At 45.3% G+C, this 23,029-nt stretch overlaps 1 protein-coding gene across 4 annotated transcripts in view; it reads right to left on the minus strand.

Moving 5' to 3' along the window:
- The window catches only part of DOCK8 (dedicator of cytokinesis 8), a 204,464-nt gene that overhangs the window by 78,997 nt on the left and 102,438 nt on the right, over nt 1-23,029 (minus strand). For all 4 annotated transcript variants that reach the window (XM_084771714.1, XM_084771715.1, XM_084771716.1 and 1 more), the window contains 7 exons: nt 8,089-8,206; nt 6,301-6,371; nt 5,054-5,192; nt 4,337-4,438; nt 2,788-2,883; nt 2,235-2,469; nt 694-858 (listed from right to left, as the gene is read on the minus strand). In XM_084771714.1, coding sequence (XP_084627840.1) covers nt 694-858; nt 2,235-2,469; nt 2,788-2,883; nt 4,337-4,438; nt 5,054-5,192; nt 6,301-6,371; nt 8,089-8,206 — 926 coding nt within the window. The remainder of the gene's footprint in view (nt 1-693; nt 859-2,234; nt 2,470-2,787; nt 2,884-4,336; nt 4,439-5,053; nt 5,193-6,300; nt 6,372-8,088; nt 8,207-23,029) is intronic.

A 23,029-nucleotide genomic window follows, 5' to 3' on the forward strand; every position in this document is an offset into this window, starting at 1 on the left:
AGAGTGCTGGGATTAAAGGCATGCACCACCATGCCTGGCCTGGATGTGGTGCTGATGTGTACTGATGATCTTTTTATATCATGCACAGACATTATGGTTTATTGCCTATGTAAATACCTAAGAAGAACAGTGAAATGGATGGTTATTAACCTAAGCTGGGAGAATGAGAACTTTTTTATATAATTAAAGGTTTAAGAACTTTCATTTGTATCACTGCCATTGGATAGATACTGTTTACTCTTTTTCTAGAATCTTACACAGTCAACCATTCTCCATCTTTTAGAACAGATCCTCAACTAAATCGTAAATTGGCAGCAGGTTAAAAGTTACTGAGAAGTTTACCTACTAGGCAGACACAGCAAGCACAACATAAAATGAGTGAAGAGAGGGAGAAACATCTAGAAACTTTTTGTTTGCTTATTTGTTTGAGAGAGGGTCTCTCTGTGTAGCCTTGGCTGTCCTGGACTTGTTTTGTAGACCAGGCTGGCTTCGAACTCACAGACATCCTCCTGCCTCTGCCTCCCAGAGTGCTGGGATTAAAGGCATGTGCTACCATGCCCCGGCTATAGCTAGAAACTTTTAATTTCAGCACGTATGTAAGTTTTACTCTAAAAAACAAAACTGAGCTTTTAACTCCATGGCAGTGGTCTGAGGTGGTACTCTGCCGGCCACCTGCCCACTGGCAAACAGTACCTGACTTGGGTGCGTCCCTGTGCAGCTCAGGCAGCCGGAACACATAGTGCACGTAGGAGGCCAGCAGGCAGTTCCTCCCGTGCTGATCCTTCCTCAGGTCCTTGCTGTTGTGCAGGCTATTGACAATGGCCACCACAGACTCGAAGGCAAACTGGGAGAAGTTTGCTGAGGAGCCAACAGAAAAGAGAAACTGAGGTTGACAACGAGCTCAGGCTAGTAACAGTCTGTCCTGATCACTGGCCACCTTAGCTAGAAAAAAAAAATGTAGGTGGGAGGCAAGAATGTTCCAGTCAGTTCTAGTGTTCCAGAACCAAAGACACACGTTCAAGTTGCTTCCGTGTAGCCCTGGCTGGCCTAGAACTCACTGCAACCTCTTGCTTCAGCTAGAATTATAGGCATGGTAGCATAACCCACCATGCCTGGCTATCTATCCATCTGTCTGTCCTTCCTTCCTTCCTTCCTTTCTTCTTCTTTTTTTCTCTCCCCTGCAAACAGCACAGTTTTCCAGAACCAGGACATGTCCATATGCCTTCACCCGCTAACCTCAGCTGAGAGTAGGCTATGTAGTGGGGTCTGCAGACCGAGAGTACCAGCACAGCCTTGTCTTCATGTGTACATTTGTGTACATGCGTTCCTGTGCGCATGTATATGCAAAGGCCGGATGCTGACCTCAGATGTTTCCCTCAATTACTCTATCTTATTGTTTTGATACAGGCCTGAATTTGCCAGTGAGTATCGTACGTAGGCAAGTAACTAAATTAATTCTCCTATTTAAAAGTGAGTATCATAAGCATAAATTAATTCTCCTATTTACAAGCATTTAAACATTTGTGCCTATGTGCACACATGCGCATACACACGTGCGTTTGTGTGCCATGGTGCAAATGTGGAGTTCAGACAATAACTTAAGGGAGTCAGTGCTTCCCTTCTACCATGTGGATCTCAAGAATCAAACTCAAGTCATCCACCAGGCTTGGAGACAAGCGTCTTTATTTGCTGAGCCATCTTGTCAGCGCTAGGAACCCACTTTAATGTTCTTTCTCTCGCCCTCTTTCTCACCCCTTCATTCCCCGTCTCTTCTTTCAAAAACTTTCCTTTTTTACATTTACTTATTTTATCTTATTGATCATATGAGTGTTTTGCCTGCATGTACGAGTGTGTACCATGTACATTCAGTGGCTGGGGGAGGGGAGGGTCAAAAGTGGACATCAGAGGCCTTGGAACTGGACTTTACACATAGTTGTGAACTTCCATTGCTGGGAACCGAACCTGGACCCTTTGCAAGAGCAACAAGTGCTTTTAACCATTGAGCCATCATCTCTCTCTAGCTCTTCTTCCTTTCTCTTTTAGGCGTGTAGGGAGTCTGACAAAAAAGTACTGGACATGACTTCATGTCAAATGTTGCAAAGGTTCCTCACAGCACTTGTGTGTTTGTAGAAAGCCGTGACTCATTCGGCAAAGAACACCTGCCTGCCTGCCTGCCTGCCTGCCTGCCTGCCTGCCTGCCTGGCCATGTCTCCTCCCAGCCCACAGGCCTCTACCTGTTTGACCAGCAATGACCATGGGCTGCACGGAAAGCTGGAAAAGCTTGTCCAGCACCAGGTGCAGGAAGAGCACGAGGGGCTCCAGGCGGGAGGAGCTTAGGCAGACGATGCTGAGCTTTAGCTCGTGCTCCAGCGCGCTCTCCGAGATCTTCTGGTCCAGCACACGGATGGGGAAGGTCACCTGGCTCTCCAGGGAGTGGCAAAGGGTGAAGAACTTTTCCAGGTGGTTGTCCTGGGGAGGAGGGAGGGCAGAAGACTATTATAACGCGCTATTCTTTCAACATCTGCCCAGGAACTTGGTGCAATCTCTTAGCCAGTGCTTAGGGTTAGAAGTGTAAGTCCCAGATGCTTCTAGCAAAGGCAAAGGACTTCTTTGTAGAGCGTGGTGTACAAAATAGGGCCTTTTAAGTAACTGTTAATCAGGAAAAAAAAGTTAATCAGGCTCCAACTCACGCTGTAGGCAGAGTTGGTGTACTAGGTATCACACTGCGAAGAAAGGGGACTAAGCAGATGGACAGCCCAGAGAGGGGCAGGCCTTGACACTCCTTACCTGGGTGTGAACCGAAGAAACAGCTTGCACTTCAATATTAAATACCCCCTTATGGCCCTCAGCCCACTTAATGGGAGGGTTCTGTAAAGGGACTTTCTGTGTTAGAGACAGAGAAAGAAAAAAGATTAGCCATGCGCTTCCCTCTTCCGATTGTTAACAAACAGTACAAGCAACTTGTCCGGCACGTCAAATAAACAGAGAACTTCCATAGCTGGGCTTGGGAGTCAGAGGCCTTTGGATCAAGTTCAGGTCTGTCTGCACCAAACTAGTTATTTTTACGCTGACGAGTCAATCCCACTGCCTGGGCCTTAGCATTTGCTCAAGTGCTAGGAGAATTAGCTGGTAATCTATATTTAACCTTGTATTCAGCACTGATGACCTCTGATGCTAGGAGAATGATCAGGGGATCTTCCCATGAATCAGGGACGTCAGGAGAGAGGTTGGAAATTCGTGGGATTTGAACGCCAGAAATGACTTCCCCTTTAGCACAGTGTTTCTAGCTCTTGCTTGTCCACTGTGCTTCTTCCGTTTCATTTCCTAGCAACACCTACTTCCTTAGGCCTTAGAGAGACCTCGCCTCAAGCGCCCATTGGTATTACGTTTCTCTAGAGATCAGACAGTGCTGGAGCAAAGAGGGCCCAGCCTGGGTTTTGTGCCTCTTTCATCATAATGACAAGCATGCTATGCTTGCGAGAATAGGACACAGGAGGTGGCAGGAGATGGGGCCCCGTGGAATCTCTCTGAAAGGCACAAACTGGATCCCAAAGCTTACAGAGCTCTACCTGACCCTGGTGGGGAACAGGAAGGGTGGTCACTGAATGGATAGAGGATGACATTCAGGATTATGTTAAATTTTAATGTCTATTGACGGTACTGTGATAGCTAGAAAAAGAGTCCTATTTTTTCAAGATACATGATAAAATATTTACAAGTAAGAGATGATTTGCTTAAAAATAATACTCATTGATGTAGACCTCTACTAAAATGGTAGAGAAATATGATAGTGGGCTGAGAGTCATGGGACTATCTTTAGACTGGAGCATTGCTACAGACCGCAAAATCAAGGGGAACAGCTGGGACAGGAAGGTCAGAGGCTCTGGCACTGGCATCTCTACAGTCTGTCTACCAGGCTGTGACCACTGGCCCACAAGAGGAACTGCTGATTCAGGCCCAGAAACATTCTGGAAGGATTCTCGATAGGAACAGTATCTATTACAAGTGGGCACAATCTATTTCCTCATCTACAGAACACTGCGCAGGGCAGACGACTCGGTGTAACATCATCGCCTCAGGTGCACACTGCACCTACGGAACATTCTGATGTGGTGACGTCTAAACGAGTAAATTTTCTTTCACTGCCAGACAGTCCTCCCATCCTGTGAGAACAATGTGCCCTCAGAAAACACAGGGTGCTTGGAGATGACAAGCCGGGAGAAGCCAGCAAGTAACCTCAGAGCTCAGACACATCCTGGGGAACGGGAAGTGGGTGTGGGAAAGGGATCCCAGACCACAGCTGGACAGGAAGCAGCTGCCAGACAGCGCTGGTTACCTCAGCAGAATGTATGGAGTAGTTGGGTGGCAGTTTTTCCAAGGCAACTGGTAGACAGTAGGACCCGGTTTGAAGACGCTCATTTAGGAGAATTGGCAGCCACTGAAACAGATGATGTCAAGAGCGAAGTGGTTTTTTTTACGGCTGTACACAGCCCTGGCGATTTATCTAGTTTTGCAGCCATCAGCTTCAGCTAAACAATGATTAGATATTGACCAGATCTCCTTCTGGCAGCAGTTTCAGTCTGGTTCTTTGCATTGTAAATTCCCTGAGAGTTCCCGTGATGTCAATGATTTGCTGCTTTTTGAGCCAAAGTAGCAGCATTTTTTTCTTTATGGCCAGTATTGGCTCCCGTCTGAATATCAATGCTCATTTTACCTTTCACGTTCTTTAAAGAAATAACTTCTTTCCCCTGCAGAGCTAATTCTACACACGGAGCACTTACATTAAATTTGGAAATAACAGATATTGCAGTGCGTTTTTCTTAGGTGAATGAATATTCTTTAAAGATTTACCGCCCACCAGCTCTCCATTTGAGGAAGCTGTCATTCTCTAAGTAAAGGCATTTCTACTCTCCGCTATAATGTGGCCCAGCACATTTTGCAGCTCCTGACAGGGGGAAAAGCAAGGGAGCAGACTGTAGACACTCTCTGCAGGGACCTCGGCTCGCTCACCAGCAACCGCAGAGAAGGAGGCGGCAAGTTGAAAGCAACTCACCGAATACCCCAGAAGGCTTTCTCCCGCGGCGCCTTGCTTCTGCTGACAGCTGATGTGATAGAAGGTGAAGAGGAGGTGGTGGTTCACTGTGAGCTTGGCGGGGAGCTTAATTTTCACCTCTTCGTAAAAGTCAGGAGACCTGTATCAAACGCACATTGTACACAAGTCACTGTCAGCAAAAGGGTGGCTCCCTGGGTACGCGGCGGAGCATCCCCTGAGCCTTTGCTCCTGAGTGCCTGCATGCCGTGGGGTTTTCATCTCAAGCTATCCTGCTCCTCAGCTGCTCCTTGGCCTTGAGGCCAAGTGGACACTGTGAGAAATACTCCACCTACATACAAATGGTCACAGTCAGAAGGACTTTCCCCACACATGATGGAACAACAGAACTTAGTTTGAAAAGAGGATGAAGTTCAAAGCACCGTTATGACTTCTTTTCTCATCTCAGCCCCATGAACAGGCCTGGCATGTGGATGTCCTCATTAAGGGGCTGTGCTAAGGCTACACAACACTTAGTTCCCATGATAAGCCATGATACATGACACATGAACATATGACAGGGTTCACATGAGGCCCCTAAAGGAATCTGGTTATCAGGCCAGGGTGAAACCCTACCTGCCATCACAGAGATGTCCTTCCTCTACCTGTGAAGTGTGACTGAGGTTAGACAGGCCCATGACTCGCTTTACTGATGTCACTGAATATACCATTTCTCCTTTGGTTGGTTTAAAGTGGGTAAGGGGGCAGATGACAGGATGACCAAAGAGAGGTGAGTTTTGTTTCTGGCTCTCTTTGGATCTCAAATCAAGTGAGAAAATACTCTTCTTTATTTAACACTATATGAATCTCTCATCATTTTTTAAATACTCAAGATCATATTAGATTCTTGAAGATATTTTCTCCTCAAAGCCTTAGTTATTTATAAAAATTGTGCACTGACAGCACAGAATTATAGAACGGGCATAAACTCCTCTGCCCCTCAGTCTCTATGCTGCAGATACTGTTGGGGAACGCACTCATGGAGTTCAAAACCAAACCCTAGCCGGCAGTGGGAATGCATTTAATTCCAGCACCCATAAGTCCGACATAGGTGGATCTCTGTGAGTTCAAGGACAGCCAGGGTTACTCAGAGAAACCTTGTCTGGAAAAGGAGAAAAGAAAAGAAAAGAAAAAACAAAAACAAAACCCCAAACTTAGGAGATACTGAAATGGTTGCAGAACACATGTTGAGGACTCTGAAATATACTCACTTATTATGGTATGTAATTGCTGTGTACACTTCCTGCAGAAATTCAGGCCCACTGGACTTTCCAAAGATGACCTGTTTGTCAATGTGGAAGGAACCAGGTTAAGAGGGATTTTTGACTCCATCAAGTCTTCTGCCATCCCATCAACAGGATACTGTGTTCTCACACTGCTTTTATAAGTTAAGGCCCAACTACACAAACCAGAAGTGGGGTGATGAGTAAACTGAGCCTTCAAGGGACAAACTAGTGACTGAGGACACAGGCTTGTGAGATTAAAAAGCCCGATGTGGTGTCTTTCCTGCCTCAGTGCATGGACACACATGGCAATGTCACATTCATTTGTCCCTAGTGAGACACTAGGATCCTCTCCCCTCCAAGGACATGGTCTTCACTGCCCTGGCCACCTGTGTGCGGATTTCTCATGGAGTCTGCTGCAGCCCCAATGGTGCATGGCTTAATTAGTGAACTTGCTTCTGGGCGAAGGAAAGAGCCCTTTCCTCTAGATGTGGTGACCCACAGACCAGGGCCAGGGCTTGGTGAATGAAACTAATCATCACAGCTGCAGATACTGTTGGGGAACGCACTCATGGAGTTCAAAACCAAACCCTAGCCGGCAGTGGGAATGCATTTAATTCCAGCACCCATAAGTCTGACATAGGTGGATCTCTGTGAGTTCAAGGACAGCCAGGGTTACTCAGAGAAACCTTGGCTGAGTGTGTTGGCCACACACAGGATGTGCACATACACGCCTGGAAGCCAGGGCTACGGCAGAGAGGACTAGGGGAGCCCTCCAGACCTTCCTTTCCTCTCAAGCATCCTCCCTCTTTTACCTTTCCTGCCATGGTTGCAAGAGGGCACCTTGCATCAGAGAATAGGTGGGAGAGAGGGATCACTTTTTAGAAAGTAGGTATATAGGGAAAGGAAGCACTAGGAAGAAATTACTTCCGCCAGAAAAGGATATGAGGGGAAAAACCAAAACCTCCCCTCCTCCACTTTGTGCTTAGGCGTGTCTGCCCCCTCCCCCTCCCCTCCATGTATTGCAAGGGATCAAACCTGTACATGCTAAACAAGTGTTCTATCAGTAGCCACAACCCCGGGTGAATATTAGGTGAATTCCAGGACTTGGGCAATAGTAATAACTAACAACCATGCCATTTACTAGCAAATTTTTGCATTAGGGGCTTCTTGGCTAAAACTATTTTACTATTTTAGTCTGTACTGTTAGTTTACATTTTGCCTCAGGATAAAAATCCATTCCTGAAGGGTGTTGAGCAGGTGTGTGTTTATTATCAATAGCCTTCTCTTCAGATTTGTTCTAAATGGCCTCCCGTCACCGAAGTGCATGCGTGGAAGAAATTCAGCCAAACAGTGAGCCCCGAGTCACCCTCTGACTTTGTAGAGCGTTAGCATGGCATGACTCCATGGGCAATGTGGAGAGACCCTACAATGTTTTTCAGTCCTTTAAAATGATCGTCAGCTCCAAGATGTCATGACTCACAATGGCATAATGTGTGCAAGAGACTTAAGGCTAACGCTGTCTCTCCACCACTGTCCTGGTGGTAATCCTGGACTAGCTAGAGAGGTCCCTGCATGTGTTGAGCAGGCTTGGCTGGGACAGAATACTCTACACTGAGCAGGATGTGCCTCATTGGCAAAGCACTTGTCTAGGATCGTCAAGAGACCGTGGGTGTGTGGTGGACATATTCTCCACATCGAGGAACTCTAGATTTCGTCCCTGTGACCTGGGAGCACAGCCCACCGACTGAAGGCAAACGCTACCTCTCCCCTTACCGGCATAGCATTGCTGGGGTCTTCTCCACACATGAACTGGATCTTTATTGTAATGTTCCGGGCAGAGGCTAGCTTGTTAGCAAAGTTCAGTCTCTGTGGATAAACGTACAGAAGGTTTCTGGAAAAGAGAGAAGCCGATAATCAATAATAAAAGTCTAGAGTCCGATTCTGCTTCTGTTTCAGTCCAGAGGTTGCTTTCTGAGGCGGTGGCAGATCCATGAGGCGCCCATCCACATGGTACAGCATGGCCAGGGCCCACTGGGGCGGGTGATGGTGCAGCTCACCAGCCATACCTCAGAGCTCAGGTTTAGGTGCTGCTCTATGAGCAGGGGACTGTGTGGACAGAGGGTTATAACGGTGGCCGTGACACGTACATTAGCAGACACAGAAGACAATGACTCAAGAAAGCAATGGGATTGGGTCACACTGAAAGGAGGCAGTGCTAGCTGCCATAAAGTATCTCCAGCTGGAAATGACTGATGAAGTGAGGAGTCGCTTGGGAGGTGATGCAGCTTTGCTATTTTCCAAGGTGTCTTCTGCTGGGATGTATGGTTCTGCAGCATACATCCCTGCCACTGTGATGATCCCTTATGTTATTATGAGATGACAACCAACACTGTCAGACGGGCTCTGTGCATTTTAAATGTGTGTGCATGCGTGCTTATGTATGTAGAAATGGATCAGTGGTTAAGAGTTTGGACCCCAGTAGCCAGGTAACAAGCCAGGCGTCTGGAGAATACTTGTAGCCCCATGTCTGAGGGTGAGACAGAGAAAGGGGGCTCTCTGGAGCTTGCTGGCTTCCAGCTCAGCAGAGACCTGAGCTCTGGCTTCAGGGATAGACCCTGCCTCAGAGGAACACATGGAGAGGGTTGGGGGATACTTGGCATCATTCTCATCTTCGTCTCAGTTGAGTGTGTATTCTCACCAACATGTACACACACACACACACACACACACACACACACACACACACACACACACACACTAACTGACTATCTGAGTAAATAAATAATTTTCTTTAAAGATTCGGTATATTTCTCCTTCTCAATACATACACTTATATTACATTATTAACGTTGCCGATTGTGTCTACATTCAATGTAAAGCTCATGTTCAGAGTCCCTGTCCGGTCTGGAGAGAGGATGGGGTTGGGTTTCTCGGTGTTTTGAAGTGTGGCAATCTTCTGAGGTAAACAGAGAGGCCAGATTTGGGAACTAGGCCTATCCCCGTCCCTACCCCAACTCCCATTTCAGAATAAATTTGAAAGTTTTGTTGTATAATGTATTTCACTGGCAGCCAATCAATAATGAAAACACACACCTTTCACAGACTATCATCAAAGCTCACTTAGCTTTCTGTATTAAGGCTGAGTCCATCAGCCTTGAGGTGCTTGGAAGCTGCCTCCTAAGCTTGTATTCCCCAGTCTGTTCTACACATTCTGATCCCAGGACAATATAGTGTGAACAGGTACTGAAGAAGGTGGTGGGGTGGCCAAGCACTGCTGGGGAAGCGAGGGGCAAGCTGAGATACACAGGCTGACGTACACTCTGAATGCCTTACACCAATGGTTCTCAACTTTCCTAACACTGTGAGCCTTTAATACAGTTCATGTATGGTGACCCCCCCAAAAGTTATTTTCATTGCTACTTCCTAACTGCAATATTGCTACTGTTATGAGCAGTGATGTAAACATCTGTGTTTTCCATGGCCTTAGGTGAGCCCTTGTGAAAAGGTCATTCAACGTCCCCAAAGGGGTCGCGACCCACAGGTTGAGAAACTGCCTTGGAAGACACTGCACTCTACTCCCTTTCCGCAAATATTTAGACCTCAGAATTGATTTCATTTGTTGGTCCTTTCTTAGTATATTTCTTAGTAGAGATCACTTGGAGAAACACCGAAATAAACATACGTGGTTACAGAAGAGCATGTCATATCCAGGAAGAAGTTTCAGGACAAGGGTTCTCCTGGGCCAGCTGTAGGAGTGCCCAGAGCTCAAGAGGCGCAGGCAAGAGGACCATCTGAAGTTTGAGACCAGCTTGATCTACATAAGGAAATCCAGACCAGCCAGGGATGCACAGCACAGTTCTGCCTCAACAACAACCTCAACAACTGAGCCACAAAATGACAAAACAAAAGAAAACCCAAGGAGTTTCTATTCAAACATCTTGTAGTATGGAATGCTTTCAGGTAACTCCGGTGAAAAGTCAGTATTTGGGACTCCCAACAACACAGGAGTTGTTGCTTTGTGTGTAAAGTTCAAAGATCATAGGGGCAAATACATAGCATTCCTATGCTTTGTTGTCTCTCTAAACTGGGGGCCCACCGGAGACAGGATGAGAGTCTAGGAGCTGATAGAGTTGCAGCAGCCCTTCTAGGCCACTGCAGCTTCCCACAATAGCATCACTACCTTGACTCACTGGCAGCTGGCACCCCCCATCCCTGAATTTTGCCCTTTGTTTTAAGCTGTCTTCTCTCCTGTCCTCTTGTTGGCTTGTATTCCTGTCTGCACTGAATACTCATATTTAAGCGAAATGGAATTCAAGGCAATAATTTGAATGTTATTCAATGGCAGAATATTCAATGAGCTTCAAATACTGAAGACAGCCTACCCAGGAATGTGTGATGGGTCAGGGCATGACGAAGGGATTGGCGTAGAGTCTGGGGTTATTCAGGTTGGAGGTACTGAGTGCAAGCCAATGCTTTTTTAAGATGAGGCAATCACAGTCTTGTGAGGTGAGGTGAGTCAGCCACTGAGAGGCAGAAGATCCAATACACACGGTGTCTTTCTACCCCCTGCTGTCTCAGTGGTATCTGCCGATCTCATTCATCAGTGAGAGTAAATCTGATACAGCTGAGATACAGGTGTGTGTGTGTGTGTGTGTGTGTGTACATGCAAACATGGGTAAGAGTGCATAAACATGTCTGTCTAGGGAGTATTTACACCTCTGCCCACTGCTCATTCCTGTTCATCTGCACTGTAAACACTTCAATTAGAGGGTTAATATTTACTGAGCAGAAGGGACAGTATTTCCTGAAAAGGGTTAATGCTGGAGCCAGAGGGCAGAGATTGGAGTTGCCTTTGCTTCCTCTACCTGTATGACTTTCAAAGACTTTGTTTCTGGAAGGTTAGACTTTTCAAAGCCTCAAGGGGACTCATAAATGCATCAACCTATAGGTTTTGGTGAGTGTACAAACTCAGCCTACAGGAGGAGGGGCAGGAGGCTGCTGCAAGTCCCAGGTGAACCTGGGCCACACAGAAACAGCCAAAGAAGGAGGGGGAGAAAAGCTTAGGAAGGAAAGAAAGAACTTAATGAATAATGGCTGTTAGAATGAGCGTCTCTCCCACACAGCTGACAAGGCAGACATGCGCTCCACCCTCCGCCCTGCCCTATCCTCACCCTCTCCACCACTCCAGACCGCCTTCATCCCTCATTTGGATATTTACTTATTTATTGTTGTGTGTATGGCTATTTAACCTACACGCGCCTGTGCACTGCATGTGTGCCTGTTGCATGCAGAGGCCAGAGGAGGGTGTTAGGTCCCCTGGGATTAGAGTTACAGATGCTTGTGAGCTGTCATGTGGGTCCTGGGAATTGAACATGAGCATCCAGTGCTCTTAACCACCGAGGCATCTCTCCAATGCAGCAGTTCTTTCTCAACTGACACCTGCTTCTGCCCTCCTCCTTACAACTAACTACTTATAAATTCCCAAGAAGGAGCTTTGAAAACTATAAGCAGCTTATGTCAGGTTCCTCCCTACAATGGTTTCCCAAACTTTCATTGTGGGTCTTACGTGATCTGGTTCTTATTTTTTAAAGATTTCTTTATAGGTGACTGCTTGGCCTGTGTTATGTATGTGCGCTGTATGAGTGCCATTGTTCTTGGAGGTCAGAAGAGGGCATCGGATCCCCTGAAATGAGTTACAGATGGTTGTACGCCATTATGTGGGCACTGGAACCAAATCTAAATACTCCACAAGAGCAGCAAGTATTCTTTGTTTGTTTTGGGGATGTAGTCCTGGCCTACCTGCCCTGGAACTATACAGACCAGACTAGCTTTGAATTTAGAGACTGCCTGCCACTGCCTCCCAATGCTGGGGTTAAAGGCCTGCGCCACTATGTCCAGAACAAGAACTCTTACCTCTGAGCAAATTCTCTAGTCCCCATGACCTGTTTTGTTTTGTTTTGTTTTGTTTTGTTTTTCACACGTTCTCTGACTTTATTTCTCATTGTTTTTTCCACATTGACCTTTTTTTCTTTTTTGGCTTAGTATATTCCTTACCCACTGCCTTCTCTCCAACTGTTCCCACAGGGTTTTTTTTTTTTCACTTCTTTTTCCAGCTTTAATTTCCCATGAGATTCCTAAACCAAGTAACAGAAAAGTTCTCAGAGCAAGAAAAACAAAAAATAAGAAAATCACAGCAGATGGAGCACGCAGCACTAGGGACATAGCTTACTGGTAAATGCTGTTCCCACAATTTTCCTCAGCTCTCACAATACTAGGGATTCAGATCACATGGCATAGCCTTCTAGTTTTCTCCTGACATCTTTTTTTTTTTTTTAATAGGAGGCTGGGTGGTGGTGGTGCATGCCTTTTTATTTAATTTTAACTTATGTGTATTGATGTGAGGGTGTCAGATCTTGGCATTATAGACAGTTGTGAGCTGCCATGTGGGTGCTGGGAATCGAATCCCGGCCCTTTGGAAGAGCAGGCAGTGCTCTTGACCACTGAGCCATCTCTCCAGCCCCTGCTCCTGACATCTTATCTAACTACCTCCCATTGCATCTCTCTCTCTCTCTCTCTCTCTCTCTCTCTCTCTCTCTCTCTCTCTCTCCCTCTCTCTCTCTCTCCCTCCCTCCCTCCCCTCCCCCTCTAATACACAAACATAGGTTCATGTTACTTTAAAGTCGCATCATTCTATCTATACATGATTATGAAACTAATACAGATGCATTATGTGCACAGGTTTTCACTGCTAATAACTGAAACGCAGATAATAGTATTTAATACTAAAGTATTCTTCTTCAGAAGTAAACAACAACCATTCAGTATTCCTGTGTGAGGAAAACCACTGTGAAAGTGTTAGCCTATTTCCATTTTAGTCATTTCCCTCATACATTAATTTTTTAAATCAAATTGTATATACAGCTTCATCCTGTTTTAGAGTCTAATACTGTGCAATTATAACCATTTTCCAATGTCATTAGATAGTCTTCATAATTGTGATTTTTAATGGCAGAACACTATTCTAAAAATGAATGTGCTGTAGTTTGAAATAGTCCCCCAAAGTACATTTATATTATTCCTTCCTTCTTATTGATTAGAGAGCTGTGATGAACACTTTGTATCTTGATCCTCTGCAGGGCAGTGTACTTTTGAAAGAAATCTTTTAAACCCTGGAATGCTCTGGTTTTCATCGTTGGATTAATTGATAGGCACCCAGTATCCTTTAATGCTGGGCTTGGAGGACTAATGAGCCAGAGTTTGAATAATGCTTTGAAGTAGCTGGCTGAAGGGCATGTAAACACTCTAGCTGTGGCCCGCTGGACTAGAAAGTCTGGTTCGCTGTTAGTGCTCTTGTCTTAGGCCCCAGTGAGGGGGCACCACAGGCCTGCTCCTCCGTCCCAACAAACCCAGCTGTTTTGCACAGACCTTCTGAAGGGCCTTTTGTTTAGGTGCCACTAGCACAGCTGCTCAGTGTTCTGCCTGTGCTATCTACACACACACAGCTGAAGGAAAGTTGTAGAGAATTTAGTTCAATATCCCTTTTTGCCGATCATGAGGCTGACTCCCAGAAAAGTACGGTGACTTTGCCTGAGATTTCTTGATTTCTTTCTTTCTATTTATTTATTTATTTTTATTTTTTGGTTTTTTGAGATTTTGAGACAGAGTTTCTCTGTGTAGCCTTGGCTATCCTAGACTCACTTTGTAGACCAGGCGGGCCTTGAATTCACAGTGATCCACCTGCCTCTGCCTCCCAAGTGCTGGAATTAAAGGCATGTGCCACCATGCCTGACTCTGAGATGTTTTTGAGAAGATCCTTTTCCTAAGGCCCATCACATTTCTTACTGATGAGAACACTAAATAACGTTTGGTAGATTAGCATCTCTTACAGAATGAACCTGAGAGAGCAATAATGCTTTCTTTTTGAGAGGGAAGATCTCCATGTTTGCTCTGTGATCCAGAGCCTGAATCAGAGAAGATTAATCTTACTCACATGATCATCAGGCTCATGTGATTTACAGGTGATGAACTAGTATTAGGTAGGGAAAATTGTAAGAATTGCATTATTCAGCAACCTGTAAGAGAACAGGCCAAGCTGTAAATAAGAATCCTTTGTATGGAGGATAAAGCTGTTTTGACAGGTTCTGTGGTAACCGAAGGTCTCTATTTAAAAAAAAAATGCATTTAAATAGCATTACTTTATTGCAGACTGTGTATTGAAATAACAAAAAGAAAACTAAAATTGACACCAATTCCATTTCAAAATCAAACTTACTTTTCCTCATTTCCCATAGTCTTTTCCAAGTCCACTTTTGCAGGTACTCAAGTTTTGCCTATTTTTAGCCCTGTCAGAGATTTTTTAAAAAATTTATATTCTGGGTTTTCACTAAGCATCACGTATGGAAAATAAGCCTTTGGCTCACCTCAGACCCACTTCCAAAAAGATCCACACTGAAGAGAAGAGCCTGGGATTGGTCATGAACAGCAACAGTTGATGGCGCTGCTCTTTGGGGGTCAAAGTTATTTCTTTTTCTTCAGCTGTGTCTTAAAACTGCCCACCTTTAGATGTGAGGAGCTGCTACAGGGAGCCACCGGCTCTAGAGGCTTCTGCTGCGAACAGAAAGGTGGGTACCCTTCACCTCTTCAGCAGCCTGAGGGCAAGACTGATTCCAGCAGATGCTCAAACGCCTACTAACAGCAGCATCTGTGGTTGTCAGATGGCTTTCATGCAAGCACTCAAAGGAAAGGGGCTATCCAGGAACAGGGTGTAAGCAAGGCAAGTAGCCTGGGAGGTGAGCTCAGTTCGCCGTGCACATCTCACTTCCAGGAAAGTCTATTTTAGATGTAATAAGAGTAGCTGACATTATTTCACATTTACTATACATGGTGCTGCCCCTCAATGTCAGACAACAGATTTAGGGTTTTAAATACAAAAAGAACAAGCTAAAATGGTGGTTTTGGCTTTTGACAATGTTGTTGTAGGTAGCCCGCCCTCATTGGCCTAGCAGACAGGTGCCATCAAATCTGATGTGGCTCAGTATTGTGGAATTACTTAGGAAACTTACAAACCTAATGTGCCTGTACTTTTTAGGTGGAGGTATGCTTTGTAAACATACACAAGTGCTCTACGGTGCCAGGGGTCCAGAGAGGAGCAAGAAACAGTCAATACCAGCATCACCTGTGAGTCAGCCTGACATGCTCCGTGCCTAGCATATTCAACTTCAAGAAGCATTGGCCCAACACAATTATTTTGTTTTTAATCTGCAGACATAGAAGCCCTATACTCGATTGTGATTTTTTTTCCCCTCTTATTTAGGCTAGGAATCTCAAGGTCAAATCTATAGCTCACTTTTTGAGGAAAGTGCCAAAAACCTTAAAAAAAATATTTGTGTATCAACTTTGGCCAGGCTTAGATAGATTTCTCTTCCTTTGTTTTCCATATACAATCTGTGGTGGCTTGACTGAGAATGGCCCCGGAGGCTCATCTATGTGTGAACAGTTGGTGGACTGTTCAAGAAGGATCAAGAGGTGTGGTCTTGATGGAGGAGGTGTGTCATTAAGGTTGAACTTTGACATTTCAAAAGCCCAACCAAGCCCACTCTCTCTGCCTCCTGCCTGTGGGTCAGGACAGAAAGCTCTCAGCGACGGCTCCAACCCCACGCCTGCCTGCCTCCACGCTCCCAGACAGAATGGCCATGAACTGACCCTCTGGAACTATAAGCCAGTCTCCAATTAAATGTTTTCTTTTAAAAGTTACTGTGGTAATTGGGTCATGATATTTTGCCACAGCAACAGAACAGTAACTAAGACATAATCCCTATAGGCTACTACTGACACTCTCTCACAGCACAAGGTTCATAAATAACGGCACAGACATAGAGCACTCGCTGTATCCTGCCCTGTCATTCTGTGAGCATGGCTCATGCCACTATCAGTGCTTATTTCTGTTTCCAGTGCTTTGTTAGGTCAAGTACAAATTTGTAAAGGACTTAGTGAAAAAACAAAAAAAGAAAAAGGAGGCCCTGATATGTAGGGCGAAGATAAAGGTCTATGTTCAGAATCCAGGCAAGAACAGCTAAGCACGAAGTCTGTTCCATGACAGGAGCCACAGCTCTCCCAGCTGACGGCTGGCTACTCACCATGGAGCTTATGGTATGGGATTGGAGACCTTTCTGTTAAGTAATCCAGATACAGAAGCATAAATATTTCATGTTCTCTCTCTCTCTCTCTCTCTCTCTCTCTCTCTCTCTCTCTCTCTCTCTCTCTCTCTCCTAAATGGGAAGAGGAGGAGCAAGAAAAGGCAATGGGGAGTGAACACAGTTACATCACATGATACCCCTGACAGGATGCCACTGTGAAATGGGTTACTATCGTACAGCAAGGGTATACTAATAGGAAGAGGGAGGATGAGGCGCTGCAGCAGCAGCAATGGTGGCCCATCTACTTCCCACCTGTGATCTGATTGCAGGAACTTCAGAAACCTGAAATCTCATGAATGGATCAGATCAAGTGACACAAAAGGAATCGTTGGCAACTTTGTTTTTGTGTGTGGTGTTGGGGGGGGAAGGGGGGATATTCATATATGTTGAGGCCAGAGGAGAATGTAGGCACCCTGCTCTGTCACTTTCCATCATATTCCTTCGAAACAGGGTCTCCTGTCTCTCCCCACCCCCACTCTAAGGTTATAGTTGTATCCATGGTCACCCCGGCTATTTTGCGCAGGTACTGGGATCTGAATTCAGGTCCTCACCCTTGACAGCAAGTGCTCTCACCACTGAGCTGCCTCTCCAGCTCTGCCCCACCCTCACACGCCCCAGCCTAGGCTTAGTATTAAAGTTTGAAGAAAAGGTGAGAAATGTGCCTTGGGATTTTCTCACCACTAAACATAATTACTAGCCTCTGCGTGTAAATCCTTTAGAACTCAATGGGTCATTAAGTTGAGGTCCTCTGATTTTATCCTTATTAAATCATACTGTTTATATTTCCACGAATAGTTGCAAAGCTCTAAACTCATACTTTGACCATGATTAAACAAAAACATGAAGTAAAGGAGGACTAGCCCATCTCTTGCATTCTTATAATCTCTCTGATACTTTAAGCTAGTAGGCATTTTTCTTTCTTTCTTTTTTTTATTTAAAAAGATACATCTAATCAATTAACATGGTTTCTTTTGTTGGGGCTGGGTATGCAGCTCAGTGGTAGATTGTACGCTTAGCAGAAGCAGGTCTTAGCTTCCATCTCCAACACCAAAAATAAAACAAAACCAAAGCTAAAAGGATACTACCTTACTACACTGTCAAAATTCAGGCTCCCCCTACTGCGGTTCTGTTTATGTGGATTTGCACTTAGTGGTGCTTGTCTGCCCCTCCCATCCACAGCCACTCTCCCCTCAGAAAACCCTGACACAGCATCTCACTGTTCGCCCTAATTCCGGCTGCGAGGGGCCAAGGGCAGGCTGTCTGAAACCACAGGGTATCCATTAATGGAGAGCTGTTAAATACCTCTGCTGGAGGGAGACAGTGGATGAATGCTGACCCCTGGGAACCTCCGTAAAGTAGACAGGAGGTGAAAAACCGAGGATAAAAACACATAAGAGCATAAGATCCCCCTCCTGTTCCCACATCAGCAAAAGGAGGAGGAGAGAAGAGTCCCGAGGTTAATCCATCAGAGGAGAATTAGCCCAACATTAGACCAGTTTTAAAACAAAACAAATAAAAAGTACATATTGTAACCCCATTTACTAGCGAGGCAGAGGCAGGAGGATCACTTCAGCTCAGAACTCTGGAGGCAGCCAGAGGAAACTAGTGAGACCCTGTCTGGAAACAACATCGATGACAAAAGGTAACAAAAATACAGAAACCAGAGAAAGATGGCTTCCTGGAGTTGAGGGTGCTCCCTCCAGCCTAGACAAAGCACTCATCGCAGTGAGTTCACCACGAGCCTGGATTTGTCTCCACTTCATCACTTCTCTGAACCTTCTACACCAGTCAGTCTTGACCTGAAGCTGTGTGAAAAGAAAGTGTCTTGTGACCCTCTTGCTGAATTCTATAAATAGGACCTACAGTGGTAAAAATAGCATTTGTCACTATTAAACAGCAAGACGTTTAGTTAGAACAGATATACGGGAGCAGCAACTCGAAAGCGTGGCAGACCCAGATGAGCATGAAGCAAGGAGACTGTCCAGAGCCATGAGCTGCAGAGCCAAGGACTGTGCACACAGCACCTCTTCACACACCATTCCTCACTGCCTCGCCAGCACATCCCGCACAATCCTTCAGACTCCCTATACCAGGGAGAGTCTGTAGAAGTGTAAGTTTGTACAGTGAGCCACTGCCCCAAAGGAGACTTCGCCGCGTGCATCATGGGATGCACGCCTTAACCCCTGCCCATTCCACCTTCCAAAAAGAGTGCTCAATGCCAGAAGGCAGTGTGTGTGTGTGTGATTGTGTGTGTGTGTGTGTGTGTAAACCCTTTGCAAAAAGTAACAAATCTCTTGGGGGCTCTGGGGTAGCTCTCACTTTTTCTTGGTCTTGCATTTAAAAGGCGAATGATAAAATGTGTGGTCCTCTGTAACAAAACAGTTTATGTTTTCTAAGGGAAAAGGCAGCTGCTTGTCTGAGTCCAGAAGTGAGAGAATTGTGCCCTCAAGTGGCTGAATGGTATACTAAAACCATAGTTTAGGACTAAAATAAGATAGACATAAGGCTGTAAGCAACCTTATGTCACTGGCTCCCTTCTGATTTTTTTCCATTCTTGGTGGTGATGGGGGGGGGGGGATTGCTGAGATCGGGAGCACCATGCCAGGATGTGGGCTCTGTGTTCCTGGTTTACAACTAAGCCTGAGTTGGTTCTAGAGCCAGGAATCATTTCGTTTCCATTCTTTGGCTATTTCAAATGGCTTGACAAGGTGATGGTTTGCTAGCTAATAAAGTTGTGGTCACCGCTTGCTAAGCCTAGTAAAACAAATGCCTGAGCTTTCTCTCTTAAGGCAGAGTTCTGGAACACTTCTTCAAAGGATGAAAGGAAAAACCCTGTCCAATAAGTAGACATGCATGAAGTGTATATGTTAAGATATTCCATTATAACGTAACTATAAAGCAAAAGGATTATTGGCACAAAATTAAATAAGTCAGGAAAACATATATGAGACTGAGTATGGCTCTGAGAAAGCAAGAGATAGTTAGCTTTGTATATTCATAAAACACGCTCTGCATACTAGGGGGCTTGGCAGGAGCGTGAGAGTGCGAGCATTATGCTCTTTAATGTGTGATAGGACACATTCACATATGCGCAGTTCACATCTGTGAGGAAGCACCAGAAAATGGCCGCCTCCAATGGTCCAAAATAGGCCCGAGGTATGACACACAGGCTCTTTTCATCTGTTTTGTTCACTATTGTTTTTTTGTTGTTGTTGTTTTTTTTTTTGTAAACTCAGAAGCCCATTCCTTGGTTTTGAGCAGGCACAGCAAGCGCTAGTTTGTGAAACAAGCTGCTTCCAAGGAGCTGGAAGTCGGGAATGGCAGAGAGAATTTTCCCTCCGTCTTCAGGACCTTCAATGTCTGCAACCTCTAAAAGAGGCTATCTATTCCTCAACAAATAAAACTCAAACAATTAACGGAACCACCACGAAGAATGGAAGGCACCTTTGATAGAGATTTAAGTAAGGTGTTCTTTTTTTACAGAGATTTAAAGAGACAAGGTCCAAACTTTTTAAAAACAGACCAAGATGACTTGGTAATTACGCTGGAGTGAGCACACAGACAAGTGGGCCGCATCACAGCACGAAGACCACCGTCCTCATGTGCGATGTGCTGCTGCGTTAGAGACTCCCTGCTCAGGAGGTAAATGCACCTGACTACAAATCTAGGTGTGCACTGGGATTGCCTCCCACATCAAGTGGATGAAGGGGCAAGCCACTCTAAGTTACAACAGACCTTCGGATGACCCGGTATAGTGGAGAATCTAACCGAGAGTGGGAAAATCTACTTTTAAACAGAGGATAGCTCCTGGGGCTTCAAACAGGGTCCTCAAGCGTGAGACTGGTCACTGTGGTATGCCCACACTCCCCCCTAGGACTGAAAAGATCCGCTCTAGAAATAATGATAACTGGGTTTAAGTTGGGAATCTATTACTTTGAAAACAATCAAATCCCATTCAAGGGCACGCCTATGCCCTAATTCCTTCCAGATTACATTTGGTCCATTCATTTCCTAAGAATCCTAGCCACTAAACCCTAGGCCCATGGCGATCACTCAGAATCAGCCCTACATCCACCCTGAGCCTTTCCCTTCTCCACTATGCCGCCAGCCTCACGGTATCCATTAAGACTTCAAGGGGGTGAGAGGCACCTCCTCGTTAGGCCAGATGAGACTTTCTGGTCTGAGAACACACAGTTGAATAGGAGGAGGCCTGGAAACAGCTAATTATCCATCAAAGAAACTGTGTTCCGGCTGACAGGCTTGTTCTCGGCAAGCGCAGTCCTCCAAAGCAGTCCAGTAATTAGATAAACAAGACTTCGGAGGCTGGGCTGAGAGATGAAAATGCACTTCATGTAGCTTTCTTTAATGGAATCACTAGTTAAAAGGTCGGCACAGAGTTAACAAGCTCATTAGGAACTCTGTGCCTGTGATCTCTGCACACACTCTCATGGCAGCCACCAGATAAGATGCCCTTGAAGGGCCTTGCAGGGGCTGGGCCTCAACTCACAGTTTGTATTCTGCTCCTACCACAAGGCAGACAGCATCTCTATTGCCAGCTGCTGGACATCAGGCAAAATACCCCAGGAGTTGATGCATTTTTTGGCAAACAGCTAGTCTTTAAAAAAAAAAAATTGGCTATGGAAACAGAAATACAAGCTCAGAGTTGGACTGTTTTTTTTTTAAATATGAATTTTAAAAAAATTTTTATTTAAGTAATTTATTCAGATTACCTCTCAATTGTTATCCCTTCACTTGTATCTTCCTGTTTCCCCCTCCCTCCCTCTTTCATGCTATTCCCCTCCCCTAGGTATGTGACAGAAGGGGACCTTGTCCCCTACTATATAAGATCACAGCAGCCTATCAGGTCTCTTCCTGGTAGCATGCTTACTCTTCCTCTGAGTGTCGCCAGATCTCCCCACTAAGGGGAAGTGGTCAAACGGGGCACCAGAGTTCATGTCCGAGTCAGTCCCTGCACACAATTATGGAGAATGTGGTGTTCCATTGGTTAGATTTGGATAGGGGTTCTAGGTTTACTGAATGCACTGTCCTTGGTTGGTTGAGCTGGCCTGCCTGGGTCCAGATCCACCAGCCTTAATGGCCTTCTTGTAGGATTCTAGGACCCACTGGATCCTTCTATTTCCCATTTTTCCTTAAGAGTCCCAATAGGAAGTCCCAGTATCTATCCCAATCTCTGGCTAAGTGAAGACTTTCAGGGGCCCTCTCTGTTGGGCTAGTTGTACTGGTTTTTTGCTTTTTGTTTTGTTTTGTTTTGGTTAATTTTGGTTTCCCACTTTTGGAACAACTATAATTCTCTTGGTGACTTTTCAGAGCTATGTGCCTGGGTCAGTCTCAAAGGACACCTGTATAGCTCAATCTCTTCATAGACATTGATACTACGGGCCTAATCCATCCTTCCTGCTGGTACTGAGCAGGTTGGATGTGTTTTCAGAAGACCAGGTCTCTGATATGGAAGACCTAGTTACTTCTAGGAGTATGGTGATCTCAACCACCTGAGCAAGTGTTCATTTTATGAATGCCCAATGCTTGGGAAGCCTGAGCAGTTCTGTTATGATGGGCCTTGGGGCCTTTCCTTATAGCAACTTGAGTACAGTAGAGGTACCCGGGGACAGTGCCCACACAGGACACAACTAAAACGGTAGTACACAGTGAGCTTGGCAGAAGACACTGCAGAGGCACAGCCAACAAAGGAGTCACCTGAGAAGGCAGGAAGACAAGGCTGAGGATTGACATCTGCCATTAGTAAGACAGTACTGCTGTCTGGTGACAGTGACTAATCTGACCTTAAACTTCTGGCTTTGTCCATGGAAGCACTCATTGTTTGGAACACTAGATGCATTTATTCTCTGTAGGTTACAGCTGTATAAAGCATTTAGAAGTTAAGCCATATATCACACTCATGAGATTAAGTTTCAAAGGATTTATCCTTGAATTGATATGCTCTTCTGTGTCCATTTTCATGTATCGCCTTGGATTTTTGCGGTGACTTGGATGAAAATGTCTCCCCTAAGCTCATATGTTTGAATGCTTGGTCTGCAGTTGATAGAACTGTTTGGGGAGGATTAGGAGGTGTGGCCTTGTTGGAGGGGGTGTGTCACTGGGCTGGGGGTGGGCTTTGAGGGTCCAAAAGTCCACGCCATTCCTAGTTATCTGTTTCTCTTCCTCGTGCTTGTGGATCAGATGTAGGCTCTCAGCACATGAGGACCAGAGAAGAAACACTAATATCTAACCCCACAAGAAGTTATGACAACGTCTTTCTAAAGTCCCTAAAGTTTTCACGTAGAATGATTCTGGGCCAATTTTACTATCTCTCTCTTCCCACAAACATGCCGTTAAGACACAGTAGCCTAGAGACAAGAATAGGCCCCTCCTTCACCAAACTGGAAAGAAGTGCCTTCCCTGACTTCTTCTTTTTTTTTTTTTAAGATTTATTTATTTATTATTATGTATAGAGTGCTCTGCCTGCATGTACATCTGCAGGCAGAGGAGGACATCGGATC

This window comes from Acomys minous (assembly GCF_964271855.1).
Source record: "Acomys minous genome assembly, chromosome: 2".
NCBI lineage: Eukaryota > Metazoa > Chordata > Mammalia > Rodentia > Muridae > Acomys > Acomys minous.